This window comes from Misgurnus anguillicaudatus, chromosome 23 (genome assembly GCF_027580225.2).
Source record: "Misgurnus anguillicaudatus chromosome 23, ASM2758022v2, whole genome shotgun sequence".
Taxonomy (NCBI): Eukaryota; Metazoa; Chordata; class Actinopteri; order Cypriniformes; family Cobitidae; genus Misgurnus; species Misgurnus anguillicaudatus.
In genome coordinates, this window is record NC_073359.2 from 28,157,470 (window position 1) to 28,170,677 (window position 13,208).

The 13,208-nt window shown below is 38.7% G+C and overlaps 1 protein-coding gene across 1 annotated transcript in view; it reads right to left on the reverse strand.

Moving 5' to 3' along the window:
• Positions 1 to 1,490: 1,490 nt before the first annotated feature.
• The window catches only part of ptprsa (protein tyrosine phosphatase receptor type Sa), a 240,010-nt gene continuing 228,292 nt past the window's right edge, over positions 1,491 to 13,208 (reverse strand). Inside the window, exons 34-36 of the mRNA XM_055217681.2 lie at positions 10,980 to 11,134; positions 6,160 to 6,295; positions 1,491 to 6,082 (exon numbers count right to left, since the gene is read on the reverse strand). Coding sequence (XP_055073656.2) covers positions 6,014 to 6,082; positions 6,160 to 6,295; positions 10,980 to 11,134 — 360 coding nt within the window. The 3' untranslated portion in view covers positions 1,491 to 6,013. The remainder of the gene's footprint in view (positions 6,083 to 6,159; positions 6,296 to 10,979; positions 11,135 to 13,208) is intronic.

Sequence of the window (13,208 nt, forward strand, 5' to 3'; positions counted from 1 at the left end):
CAGATACTCCGCCCAAGCCCTCAAGCTGACATCATCAGAGAATGATCGCTACAAGTTACATGTTTAGATTTTAAAGAGCACCTATTTCATTGCTAAAAACATTGTTATTTTGTATATTTGGTATAAAACAATGTGTTTAATGAGGTTTTGCGATATAGTCATGTACATTTTTAATTCTTTTTTCGTGACATTATCACGTATTTCCGCGTTTTTTCGTGATCGTATAACGAATGTATTGGTTACTCAACTGCTTTTTCCTATATTCAAATCATTGTTGCTTCGGTTTAAGGTTAGATTTGGAGCTTGCATTAGACTGTCACTTTTTGTATTGGTTTATACTATTTTCTCTGATTTATTTTTTTATATGTTGCCTGGCGTTAGGGTAAGAGTTGGGTTTGGGTAAGGATGTCATTTTATGTAAATCTTACCCTAAACCGAAGTGACAATGGTAAGAAAATAGGACAAAACCGTTGAGTAACCATAATCACACAAAAACAGGAATTCGTTATACGATCACGGAAAAACGCGGAAACAACATCATGTATCTTAACAGTAATGCATTTTTGTAGCAATTCCTTCACTTTTTCTATTATAACATTACCCGTAAGAAAATTACAGCATTAACCACTGGCCACATAGAAATAACCTATAAACATTAGCCTAAAATAATGACTAAATTGCTGTTTAGCTATTCTCCAATAACATACCTGGCCTAGGTGATGTCATCAAAAACCAAATATTGTTTCAAAGTCAGCTTCTTACATTCTTATAAGAGATTACAGACAATATATATTATCTGTCTACGTGTTTGTCTTGAGAGCAAATAGCATCTGGCAAAGGTTGAATCCTGCTAAACCAAGTGGCATTTATTGCGATTTAAGTCGAGTCTGTGAACTGTAAGGTGATATTAACACAGACATCAGAAAGAGAATCTAATCCAAGAGAAATATAAAAGAGAATCAAGACCACAGGCAGGTTTACAAAGGTGTCGAGGGATTTCTTTAAATCCTTAACAGTGAATACAAACAATATTAAAAGGTGATGCTTATCTTAGCCGACACCGCTGGTGGTGTAATTGGACGCAAGTCTTTCTCTCTGCTTATTGGTTCTTGAGGAGATATGGAAATTTCAGGCAAATCTACATCAGCAAGGCAACAATCTGACAGTCATTACTTTTTCAGGTCACTATATGAAAACACGACGCCGCGGGCGGCATTAGGTGATGTTCGCATATGAAGTGAAGTGAACACGAGCTTGTGGATGTGATTACAATTTAGCTATCAGGCCAGATTGTGAAATAATTGATTGTTCTGTTTAGTTGGTATGCGGGATGACAGCTGATTGGTCGTCCGTAAGCAATTTAATCTAACCATCTGTCGCATCAAACTGCATTCGGTACATTTAAATGATTATGTGAAATATAATGGAAATTCGTAACGACTCAAATGTAAGTAAGACTGTGTGAAAATATCAGAAAAGGCACGCAGATGTATTCAGACAACATTTCTTTAATACAAAGTCAACATATCTACATACACAGTGGTTTCAAACCAATTATTGTGTGTCCACCAGAAGTAACAGTTTGAAAGCAGTTTGATAGCACTTGGCTTTCGTACAAAGAGAAACAATTTTCACGTTCAAGTTTGGCTTTTTTTCTTCTTTTTGTTGGCCGTTGTATTAATACGTTCACTTTTGTGTACTGGTTCGTCGTTTTATGTTCCCTAATCAGTCCAAGTTTTCGTTAGTCCAAAGTCCAACATCGTAACGTTTGATTTTCCGAGCAAATCCGTCAGTCCAATCGCACAAGTGTCCTTTTGCTTCTCCGAAAGAAAGTTCATTAGAAACACACAAAACTCCCAACGGTTTAAAAGGCAGCGCTGGAATTTCCAGGTTCCAAGATCTCTCTGCTCTCATACTTCGTCCCTTAACGAAAAATCCCCAAAGTAAAAAAAATTAAAGTAACATGGCATGCATCAGTAAACTTCTAGTTCTTTACAAAAAATGAAACATTTTAAAAGAATTGTGACTGAAAAGGTGAAACACAGGGGGCAGTGGTGAGAGATGCTATGCTAGCTATGATGTCATGAAGCTAATCCGCAACCACTGAAGGCAATTTCCTCTCGCTGTTTATATGGTATTTGTATAGGCACTGGCCACACTAGCCCTTCTTTATCCAAATCTAACAACAATATATATATATAAATTGTAAACTTTAGGGGCCTCATTTATAAAGCGTGCGTATGCACAGATTTGATCGTAAAGCGCACGTACGCACAGAATTAATCGTAAAGAGTGCATACGCACAGATTTGATCGCAAAGCACACGTACGTACAGATTTCATCGCAAAGAGTGTGTACACACAGATTTGATCGTAAAGTGTGCGTATGCACAGATTTGATAATAAAGCTTGCGTGCGCACAGCTTTGATCGTAAAGCATGTGTACACGCAGATTTGATCGTAAAGCGTACGTATGCACAGATTTGATAATAAAGCTTGTGTACGTACAGATTTCATTGCAAAGAGTGTGTAAGCACAGATTTGACCTTTAAGTACACGTACGTACAGATTTGATCATAAAATGCGTGTACGCACAGCTTTGATCGTAAAGCGTACGTATGCACAGATTTGATAATAAAGCTTGCGTACGCACAGATTTGATCGTAAAGTGTGCGTACGCACAGATTTGATTTTAAAGCTTGCGTACGCACAGATTTGATCGTAAGGTGTGTTAAAATCCACGGCAAAGTCCATATATTTATAAGAACTGGCGTTGACGTTGAAAAGTGCTTAGCGCCACGTCAGGGTCTGAGCAGACGTACGCACTTTTGCTTGTCCGATTGCTGCAGGTTTTTGAAAATATAAGCCATTCTTGCTGCTCGAAACGGATTTAAACATTGACAGACGCTCTTTTATATGTCAATGACATTAATTAGGCAACGTTTAAATTAAGAGATTTGAAACTATTTAGCTGCGCACAATTTTAAGATCATTAACGATTTATAGATTTTACATCTATACCCATATTTTTTTGTAAACACATTAGTTTTATGAATCACACGAACACAAGAAATTATCATATAATCAAATTTAGGATGTTTTCTACGCATTTTAAAAATGAGGCCCTAGGTTTCGTACAGGTAAAAACTGGATTCACATTTGCGACTTTTGGGTAATTTTTCACCATAAACCAAAAGAGAGGAATATATTTTTCGAAGAAAGATGATGGAGATTATTTTAAAGAAAATTAAGACTTTCAACATTGTGACATTTCATGACAGGATCACTTTCATTCTCAATATCGCAATGGTCAAAAGGTAGTCAAACGCTCTTAATTTTGTATTGTTTTATCTTAAGGAGTTTTAATAATTCTTTTTTAGGATTTATTATTGAAGATCAACAGGTGAAGAGTAAAATACCATCATTTGTAGAAATGCTAAAGTGAGCACCAGTAAAGAACTGCATCTTTACATATTGACGTTAATAAGTACTGTCCAAGCATTTGATGTACTGCCTTTAATGTAATTTTTACGGTAATACTGTAAAATTAGGTTGTGGATGACCAATAAGTCACAATGCAAAAAATCTCAATGGTCTTACAAGGCCAAGTTTAATAAAACTCGCTCTTTAAGATTCGAGAGCTCCATCCTTAACAGTTACAAGAATGAAAAATAAGTGTTGCCCAAAGATTTACAGAAGAAGCGCCTTCAGTATTTCTCTCACCACTGGGCTTCAGCGTGTGGCTGCTAAGATAAGAAAAGAACGAGTGAATGGATGAAAGACGAAAGAAATGAAGGGATCGCAGATAAACAGAGCTGTTAGCGTGAGACAAAGCTTCTTTCAAAACTCTGGAAGGTTTTTCCATTAGCATAAACTTTTTTTTGTATCGTTCAAAGACAGAAATCTTGTGGGTCAATTTATACAAATACATATAATATATATTTGTTTATTTACAGTCATTATATTCAGGATCATAGCTGATATCTAACAAACGAGCAAACATTCTGTGGTTAAGAAAGAAAAAAGATTCGAAAAGACAAAAAATGAAGGTTTTCACAGAGACGGGCTGTAACAAACTGTAAAGTTTATTTAGGTAAATTTGGAAGATGTTTTTTGTTCGATTTAAAGGTTAGTAAACCAGTTCTACATCATATAAAAGTAATACTTCAGTTAATACTAGTATTCCTAATGATTAACAATAGTGATTGAAATTAATCTGCCCTTTGTTACCGGGCAACAGGAAGTCAAAGGCGTTCCGGCTCACGATCGGAGCTCTTACCGCAATGATTTATGGGAAATTTTCGCATTCCCAACTTGTTAAAAAAAATTCATACACGCAGTTAATTTCTTGGTGATATAAAAATCAACGCTTCCCTTTCGAAAAAAAAAAATACAGACACAAAAAAGGCTATTCATCTTTATATTCGCTTTATATATGCGATCGTGTATGTATACGTATATGTTTATGTACGCATACACGAACGCATCATAATTTTTCTAGAGTGAAAAAATAGAAATGTCTTTTAACATAACATGAGCAAAATGAGCATTATTTTTTCTTGCTAATAAAAAACGAGTATTTTGTTAAAAAACAAACAAATAAAAACTAAATCAAATGTGTGTTAACGATAACCATAAACAAAATAATACATCAATGTATACTATATCATATGATGTTACAAGAATAAGGCTTTTTTTGGAAATAAGATTACACACGGCTCCTTTCATTCACTCAAGGTTTCAAGCATTCGTCACCATAACCAATCAGCGAGGAGACTCCTCCCCCTCATACGCATATCAAACAGTTCCACCCACAACAAAACATGCCCGTCTGAAGATAGTTGTACCGATATTTTGTATAATTATTCCTTGTTTCTTGCTTTTAATGCCAAATCCACTTCTCCCAAACGAACCGACGCAAGAAATCGTTGAATAATGCACGGGGGCACTGCATGTCTTTGCACCCGGGACCAGAACACCCATCCTCGATCGAAATCTTCACATGTACACGTACAGCATTATGGAGCGAAAGCAGCACGTTTGGTATCGAGAGCGAAAAATGAAAAAACAAAATAGTCATTTTGAACGATGGCAATGAACGTTGGTCACTAGGGACATCGTAATAACGAAAACATTTCCCACGCATCTCTCTCCGATCAGTCTCTTGCACCCAAGATCGTGCTCTCATTGGCTCACAGGAGGATAGAGGTGGAGCTACATCGGCAGAAACGTTTGCTAGTGTGTCCTCGAACTGTCCGCACCTGTGGCAGAGAAACTCGATGCGTTAAGAAATACGATTAACTTAGCACGAATGCCTCCTCAAGAAGTGTGAAGTCGGACTCCGGTAGTGTCCAGAGGAGAGTTACTTTGTGAAGTGGATGAATGGTTTGCCTTCAATTTGTTCCCAATTTTACTCGGATGGCGAAATGTCACAAGGAAAGGATTGGAGAAAAACTAAATGTGAGTTGTCCATTTGTACCGTCGCTTCAAGTTCCCAATCTACAAATCCTTCATGATGTCCACTGTTAAACTAACAAATGTTTCCATCTTAGTAAACAGGGCAGGATTTCCATTCAACCCCAATCACGTGTAACCATTTATCCGTTTAGTTCATTCGTGGGCACATTTCGATTGCTCCCGGCTTTTCCTTCATTAACTCGTTTGTAAAATGTTCATAGTTAGTTTGGAACTAAAAGATGCACGTTCTCCTCAGAACACTTGAGGTAAAGTTAGTGGTCCGACACCTAAATCATTCCCACCCTACAGCCTGAGCCGTGATGTTCGATTCCTCCGCGAAGAAGATCTGTTTTCAGTGGGATTGCATTACTACAGTGTCGCTATCCAATCGGGATTATTCATCATGGCGTTCCGAATGGTTCCTAAAATACGGTTAAAAACTTTCTTCTCTGTATTTAAATTTCGAATATTTGTCATTGTTTCAAGCAAGTTCTTATGGCTCAGGAGGCTGTCGGGGGGGAGAGGGGGCTATGGGGCAGGACGAACAAAATGGCTTTTTACGTTGCATAGTGATCAAAACTTCCAAGGTATTCCAGAGCCGCCTGGTAGCAAAACTGGTACTCGTCCTGTAGAGGTGAAAACAAATGATGAGATGCTAGTTTCACCTACAAAAATTGTATTTTTGAAATAAACAATCTCTTACCTCTGTCTGCACCATCGCTGGTCGTTGTGTTCTTAGCATTTTGACCGTCTGGAAGATGTCCACCACACCTTCGTAACGCATCCTCTCCAATACGATGCTGAGCGTGATGAAGACCCCGGTGCGGCCCACCCCAGCACTGCATTGAGAATAAAACAGTTAAACATCACAGTTAACATGATCAATGCATGCGATTACGATTTTTCTAGTAATATTTATGCAAAGGTATAGTACTTCAGGTGCTACCCCCGATCGAACAATAAAAATTGTGGTTGACAGTCAAATGCATTGTGGGATACCGTATACAATGTGGGCACTAATGGCGCTTTCCCATTGCATAGTACCCCACGGTTTGGGTCAGGTCGGCTCACCTTACCTCACTTTGGCTTGGTTAGCTTTTCCATCAAGTTTAGTAACACTTCGGAGTGAAAGGGATTATAGGCGTGTTGTTATATTTACGCTGCCTACTGCTGTGACTAGTGATGGGAGAAACGTAGCTTTCCGAAGCTTCGAAGCAATTGGTTTTCTCCCAAAATTGATTCAGTTTTCGAAGTGTTCGAAACACCACACACGCTGGCGACACCTGCTGGTCAATATTGTTTAAAAGCAGTTCTGTCCAAAAAGTTTACACTTTTTACAACTCCCCCTAGTGGTAAATCATCATATTTTCAAAACGTCAAAACAGTTATGACGTAATGAATCCTCGTTTGCTAAAATCACGTGACTTGGCCAGTTTGAAACACGCTCCGAGCCAATGATTCGAAACAAAAGATTCGTAAAGTTTTCGAAGTCTCATGAAGCAGTGCTTCGAAAGCGACCATCACGAGCTGAGAGCGTCATTGTACATTTCCATACATTTATTTATTTCTCAGTCTACCACAAAATTAAAATTGGCCACCACAAATAGATGTTTGCACATCACGTTTATCACTACCATGACAGTTTCTGTACAAACACCCGTAGCGTCAGTCGACGCGCTCCGCTGAGCCTCATTTAAGTTGCATTTAAGCATGTATGCAGACGTACGTGTCGCAAATGTGCCGCCACATGCACAAAACAGATGTTTTTCATCGCTTAAAGGGAGTTTGGGAACTTATAGCAGAGCACAGATGACAACAGGTTTACCCGAGACAAGCTAGCATAAAGGTAAAGCTAATCTTATTATAGCGATGACGCTGGTAGTGATGATTCTCTCAGACCAATCAGTGATCTACAGTGTTTTCGCATCACGTTTTGGTATCAGCTCGGGTCACTTGGAACCCCAACTTAGGTGGTACTAAAAAAGTATCAGGTACTACGTGGAAAAGCTCACAAAGTAAGCTGACCTCACCCAAACCAAACTGTGGGGTAATATGCAATGGAAAAGCACGTAACGTAAAGCCCTGAAAATTAGCACACTGTGCACAATGCACTACGCAAGAAATAACTGACGATGAGTCATTGAGTTATTAAAAAATAATTCACACCCAAGCTGGTAATGCGGCACGATGCGAAGTGGTGTGCATTATTTTCGAGTCAATTATTCTGGCGGTAGAGGCGTGAAGCCTGAGTGATTTCAAAGTTAAGTCAATGTGAAGACGCGTTGACGCGCATCTGGATGTCTTGTGGCACGAATGAGGCATTTAGCACGGTGCGGTAGACGCGATTCCGCCTCATTCGAGCGTATAGTCGAAAATGTTAACTTTGGCGAAAAAACACGCCGCGTTAACCAATCAGGAGCTTGCTCTAGTAGTGACGTGATTACAGGAAGCGAGCGGAGTCACAGATGCCCCGCCCATGACGCAAATTTCCGCCTGAATGTCTCGATGACCAGAATTACACGCATGAAGCGAGTAAACTCAAAATGTTCAAGCGGCAAACTAGATGCGGTAGACGCAAATTTGATGCCTCATACGTGGCTGGTGTGAACCCACAGTAACTCAGGTGTGTGTTTTACAGAAAAAAATAATCAACACCCATGGAACATTTCTTAACCAATCAGAATAAAACATTCAACAGGCCGTGATATAAATACTATTTTACCACGGGGCTGTTCCACGGATATGCATTATTTTTCGATAATTGCAAACCTAACCTATCAAATGTCTTAAAATAACCACCAGAGCAATATTTGTAGTAACCGTGGTATAATTAACTCCTTTGAATTATATAAAAATAATGCACACGCCATCCTGCATTACCACCTTGGGTGTGCATTATTTTCGAATAATTGCCTGTCGTCAATTATTTCTTACCTACTTTTTCAAGGCCATTCTGAATAAAGCCCACTCACAAACTCTGTGCTCGTCTCGCTTTGACAGTGCTTGAAATAGGAGTCTTAAGTCTAATACTCCGAGGCCTCCTTCAATAAGCCGCTTTAGTGCCGAGCAGCTTCACCAAGCGAACAATAATTGATATGACAACAGGCTTATATTTCCTTCTGCACTCGGTAAGATTGAAAGTGACGACGGTGCTGGGAAAGTGAGGATGGAGGTGACATATAATGCATTATAATCATACAATTACGAAACGTTCATTAGATGGACGAAACAGAACTGTTTTGACATTTCATGTTGCCAAACGGGAGAAGAAAGAAAAGAAACTACGCATCTAACCGCTCTTCTGGCAGACGGTCGCACTGCTCTGCGACTTCAGCGACGTGCTGGCTAAACAGATAGACTCTGAAATCTGACAGGCGTGAAGAAGCATTGAATGAAAGGATTTACACTTCCATTCACTCTATGTAATCATGCAATTAATGACAAAACCATGTGTCTCTATTAGATATGAAATCTGGACAGAAGAGAGATAGATGAGGAGAGACGAGGAGAAAACAATATAGGAATACTGAATTGTGATTGGTCAACTGTCATTACAATCCAAAATAAATAATTACTACATGATTACCATTCTGTAGTCATGTCCTATCACAAGCTGCGTTTCCACTGCAGATTTGCGCAAACTTTAGCGTTATTTTCTAAATGTCAACAAAAGACGGCGTTTCCATTAATCAATGATATGCGACTGAAACGTAGTTTCATAGTCATTCCAAACATCACGTCAACTGATGTTGGTACGTTTACTAATCTCACATCCACCGCACTAGGTATTATTTTTAACTGAAGGAGATGTAAGAGTATTATCCAAACATTATTGGCAAGTAAAGCCTCTTATACTTTGGAGCAGACATGTATGGAGGTGTTTCTGGGAGGTTTTAGTACATACAGCATCATCTTCAAATAATAATAATAATAATTATGTGACTTACTTGCATCAGGTGACCTGAAAACGGGTTTTCATTTACAGTTTTCAGAATTGTTTGAAAAACCACCTCATAAAAACGCTTTTTTGCGACATATGAGGGTTTTTGCGAAGTTTTGCAAAGCTTACTTTTGGGGGCTTTTCCACTGGGTGCAGTACGTATTACCCAATACTTTTTTTAGTACCTTTGCAAAATAACGAACATAAAAACGGTTTTTTTGCGACATATGAGAGGTTTTGAGAAGTTGACGTGTTTCTATTGGTCATATTTTCAATTCGCAATGTCAATTTGCGCAATATAAAGGGTAATGGAAACGCAGCTGACAGTTTAATAAGTCCTATTATAGACATCCCTTTTCTGTTTTTTATGACACAACACAAACATGTCCAGTGTTTTATTTGGCCTGTATAATGGTGTTTAATATGCAGTGGAGCGTTGGCAGTATTGGCAGAAACAGATCTGTAGGAGTTAAGCAAACGTGGCCATTATTCACAAAGCGCTGGAGGATATCTTCTTTCAAATTCGCTTGTTAAATGGTGGCCATGCCACTTTAGCCGGCGGTCAGGTTTGTAATGAGAAAAGGCGACACATCGCTCTGTGATGCACTGTTGCTGACAAGGTTTGAAAATGTTTTCTTTGTGCAACATTTGTGTACATAAAAAAATAATAATTATAAATTTCAATTCAGGGTTCCCACACCTTAGTTAACTTCAAATTCAAGGCCCTTTCAAGGACTTTCCAGGTCCAATACCCTCAAATTCAAGGACTAAATGTGTTTTCAAGTGAGAGCAAGGTACATCATGTTACCTTTTAAGATACATTGTTACAGTTCCCTTTCGAGGGAACTCGCGCTGCGTCACTGCGGTGACACTTTGGGGACGCCTCCAGGGGTAAGTGTGTCTGAATGTGTATATCAAATTCATTCAATGTTGAGGCTTAATGACAAAGACAGGGTGACGTGGGAGTCAGGAAGTATATCGCTATCTGAAATATTGCCAAAGACGGTGTTACAGAGATGCAGGAAGTATGGCAAGGGAGACGCAGCGTCTCGTTCCCTTCTCAGGAAACAATAGTTACATACGTTACCCGAGACGTTATTATGTGTCAAACACAACTATGCAAAAAAGCATTTTGGTATGAATCAACATTCAGATATAGAAGATATAAGCATTTAAAGCAAACAGTTTAGCACGTGTGCTTAAAAAGTCTAGAATTTGTATGATATTATCTTACACTACACAGGGAATAATATGGATTTTTTTCCATACATCTTCTTGCATAAAATAGTTTAAAGCACTTTCAATGACCTGTATCTATGTATGTATATTTTAAAAAACTTCCCAGGGCCTTGAAATCCCCCCCCCCAGATTTACAAACTTTCAAGGATTTCAAGGACCCGTTGGAAGCCTGTCACGTTTAGGAATTACGATGTCTCACTGATGCATAAATCGTATCCTAACATGTAAGAAAAGCAAGATTTGAGTAAAACTGCTTCCTGTTGGTCACATGACAACTTAAGAAACACAAAACTCCAATTTTGATTTTACAGACAAAAATTAATAATCTTAGTGTATGTGCTCACCTGCAATGGACAGAAATAGGCCCGTCCTGCCCGAACTGCTCCTTGGTTTTATGCACCTGCCCTATAAAGTCTATGAAACCCTCTCCGGATTTGGGCACCCCTTGTTCCGGCCAATCGGTGAACTGGAATTGCCGCACGGTCCTGGACTGTCCGTCCTGCGAGCGAGACAACAAAGAGATAAATGTCAGGTGGGCCGACGTCAATCACCCTTTATCAGAACCTTTAATTCCGACACAATCCCTTATTTCACGGAACAACATCAGTCGATCAATGACCGTATCCGAGCGGACGCTGAAAGGTACAACGGATACCTGCCATCTAGATGCTAGATTACTCGAGAGAGAGACTACGTCGGTACATCAACCCGGCGATCTCGGCCAACTCCGCACTCTTCTGTTTTGTGTCACTGTTTCTTTTCTTTCGCTGGAATAACTCTGAGTTAAGGGAAATCGATGGGGCGGTTGGCATGACGAGTGCAGTCTCGTGGAGACGGTGCTAAATGGAGTGATCCGGGCAGGTGATCGATGGCCCGACTCGTGCTTTGGAGAACCTCGCAGCGGCTCCGCTGATGGATGAGCGGAGACAGCGCAGCCCCCCCGATGAAGGAGAGAAAGGGAAGTCTGGACGGTGCCCACTTTGAAGAGCGAGAGAAAAATAATCGAAGGGAAGTTCAGGCGAAACGATTAAATCTGGTTGGGCCTGTGGAAGGGGTGGAATATTCACTCATCTGTGCAGTGCGAGTCTATAAAGGACGCTGGAGGATCAAAACCTAAATCTTGGACCGAATGCTACATCATAATTATTATGACATGTATTAACAATGATAAAAAATGAACAAGATCGTCAATATCAGGAGTATTTTTGTAGCATTGTTGTATTGGTTCATCTAAATAAATTTGATTCAAAAAAGTGCTTTGGTTGTGAAAAGTAGTGTTGAGTATTTATTGTATTTTATTTTACTGTTTGCATTAAACAGCATTTAGTTCAAATGAATTGTATACAGAAAGGCATTCCAGATCAAACACACAATTTTTTGTGCCCTAATCTCTGCATAAAGTGCTTGTTTGCAATCACACAACGTCATGCCATTATCTTCCCCTTTCATCAACTTGAACAAACACCCTTTACTTTTGTGACAAAATAAGAGCAACAAGGCGTAAAACAGCCTGAAACGAATCACGCTTGCACCCTAAAGGGCTGAACGATGCGCGTCGAATCGTGTGATTGTATACGTGACTCCTCCTGAGCCGAACGGAGAGCTGGATTGTGTTCCTCTTGATCCGAACGTTCGGACCCTCTCATCTGATTAAAGTTCCCGGGCTGGAGGCTGATTATTGGAGAGCTCTGACTGAATGATTCAATCAGAATTGAGAGACGCTCTGGATGCTCATTTTCTCCTCCGGCCTGTCCGATGGTTTCTACGTGAACGCTAACAGTTCGGCGAAAAGGCCACTTGACTGATGAGGGTTCGCTATGTAAGAGGTTTAGTTAAGCGGGACGCGCTCGCTCATTTAATACATCGATCAACCGTCTGAAGAGCAAGAGACTCATTCAATGCAAAAAATGGCTTTCTAATTTAGTATTTTTGTCTTGTTTTCTGTAAAAATATCTAAATGTTCTTAAATTAAGATGTAGTTTCTTAATGAGCAAAATTACCTTATAAAATAAGTCTAATTTTAAGACAAAAAATATATAATTTATTAAATTTGTGCTTAAAACAAGGAAAAATATCTGGAAAAAAACTTTAAGTAAGTTAACTTTTTCTTAAACACTTAATTCAAGAAAAATTTTCTCACCTCATTGGCAGATTTTTTTTGTTTTAAGTTTATATATTTTTTTGTCTAAAAGCTAGACTTTTTTCTAGGGTCATTTTGCTAGAAAATACATCTTAATTTAACAATTTTTTGTATTTATACTGAAAACAAGACAAAAATACTAAGTAAGAAAGTCATTTTTTGGCAATGTGGAAAAGAAATTGAAATTTTTATTTTTAAATATAGTTTTTTTTTTCAAGAAAGTTGGTAGGGATTTAATATATTCATTAAAAGATGCGTAAAAAAGTTTCATGACATCCATTGTTTTCAGTAAAAAATATCTAAAAATTAAGATGAATTTTTTGATTTTAAGAAAATAAGTCTAGTTTTTAGACAAAAATATACAATTTAAGTGAATTTGTGCTTAAACAAGCTAAAAAATCTCGCAACGGGGTAAGAATGTTTTTCTTTAAAT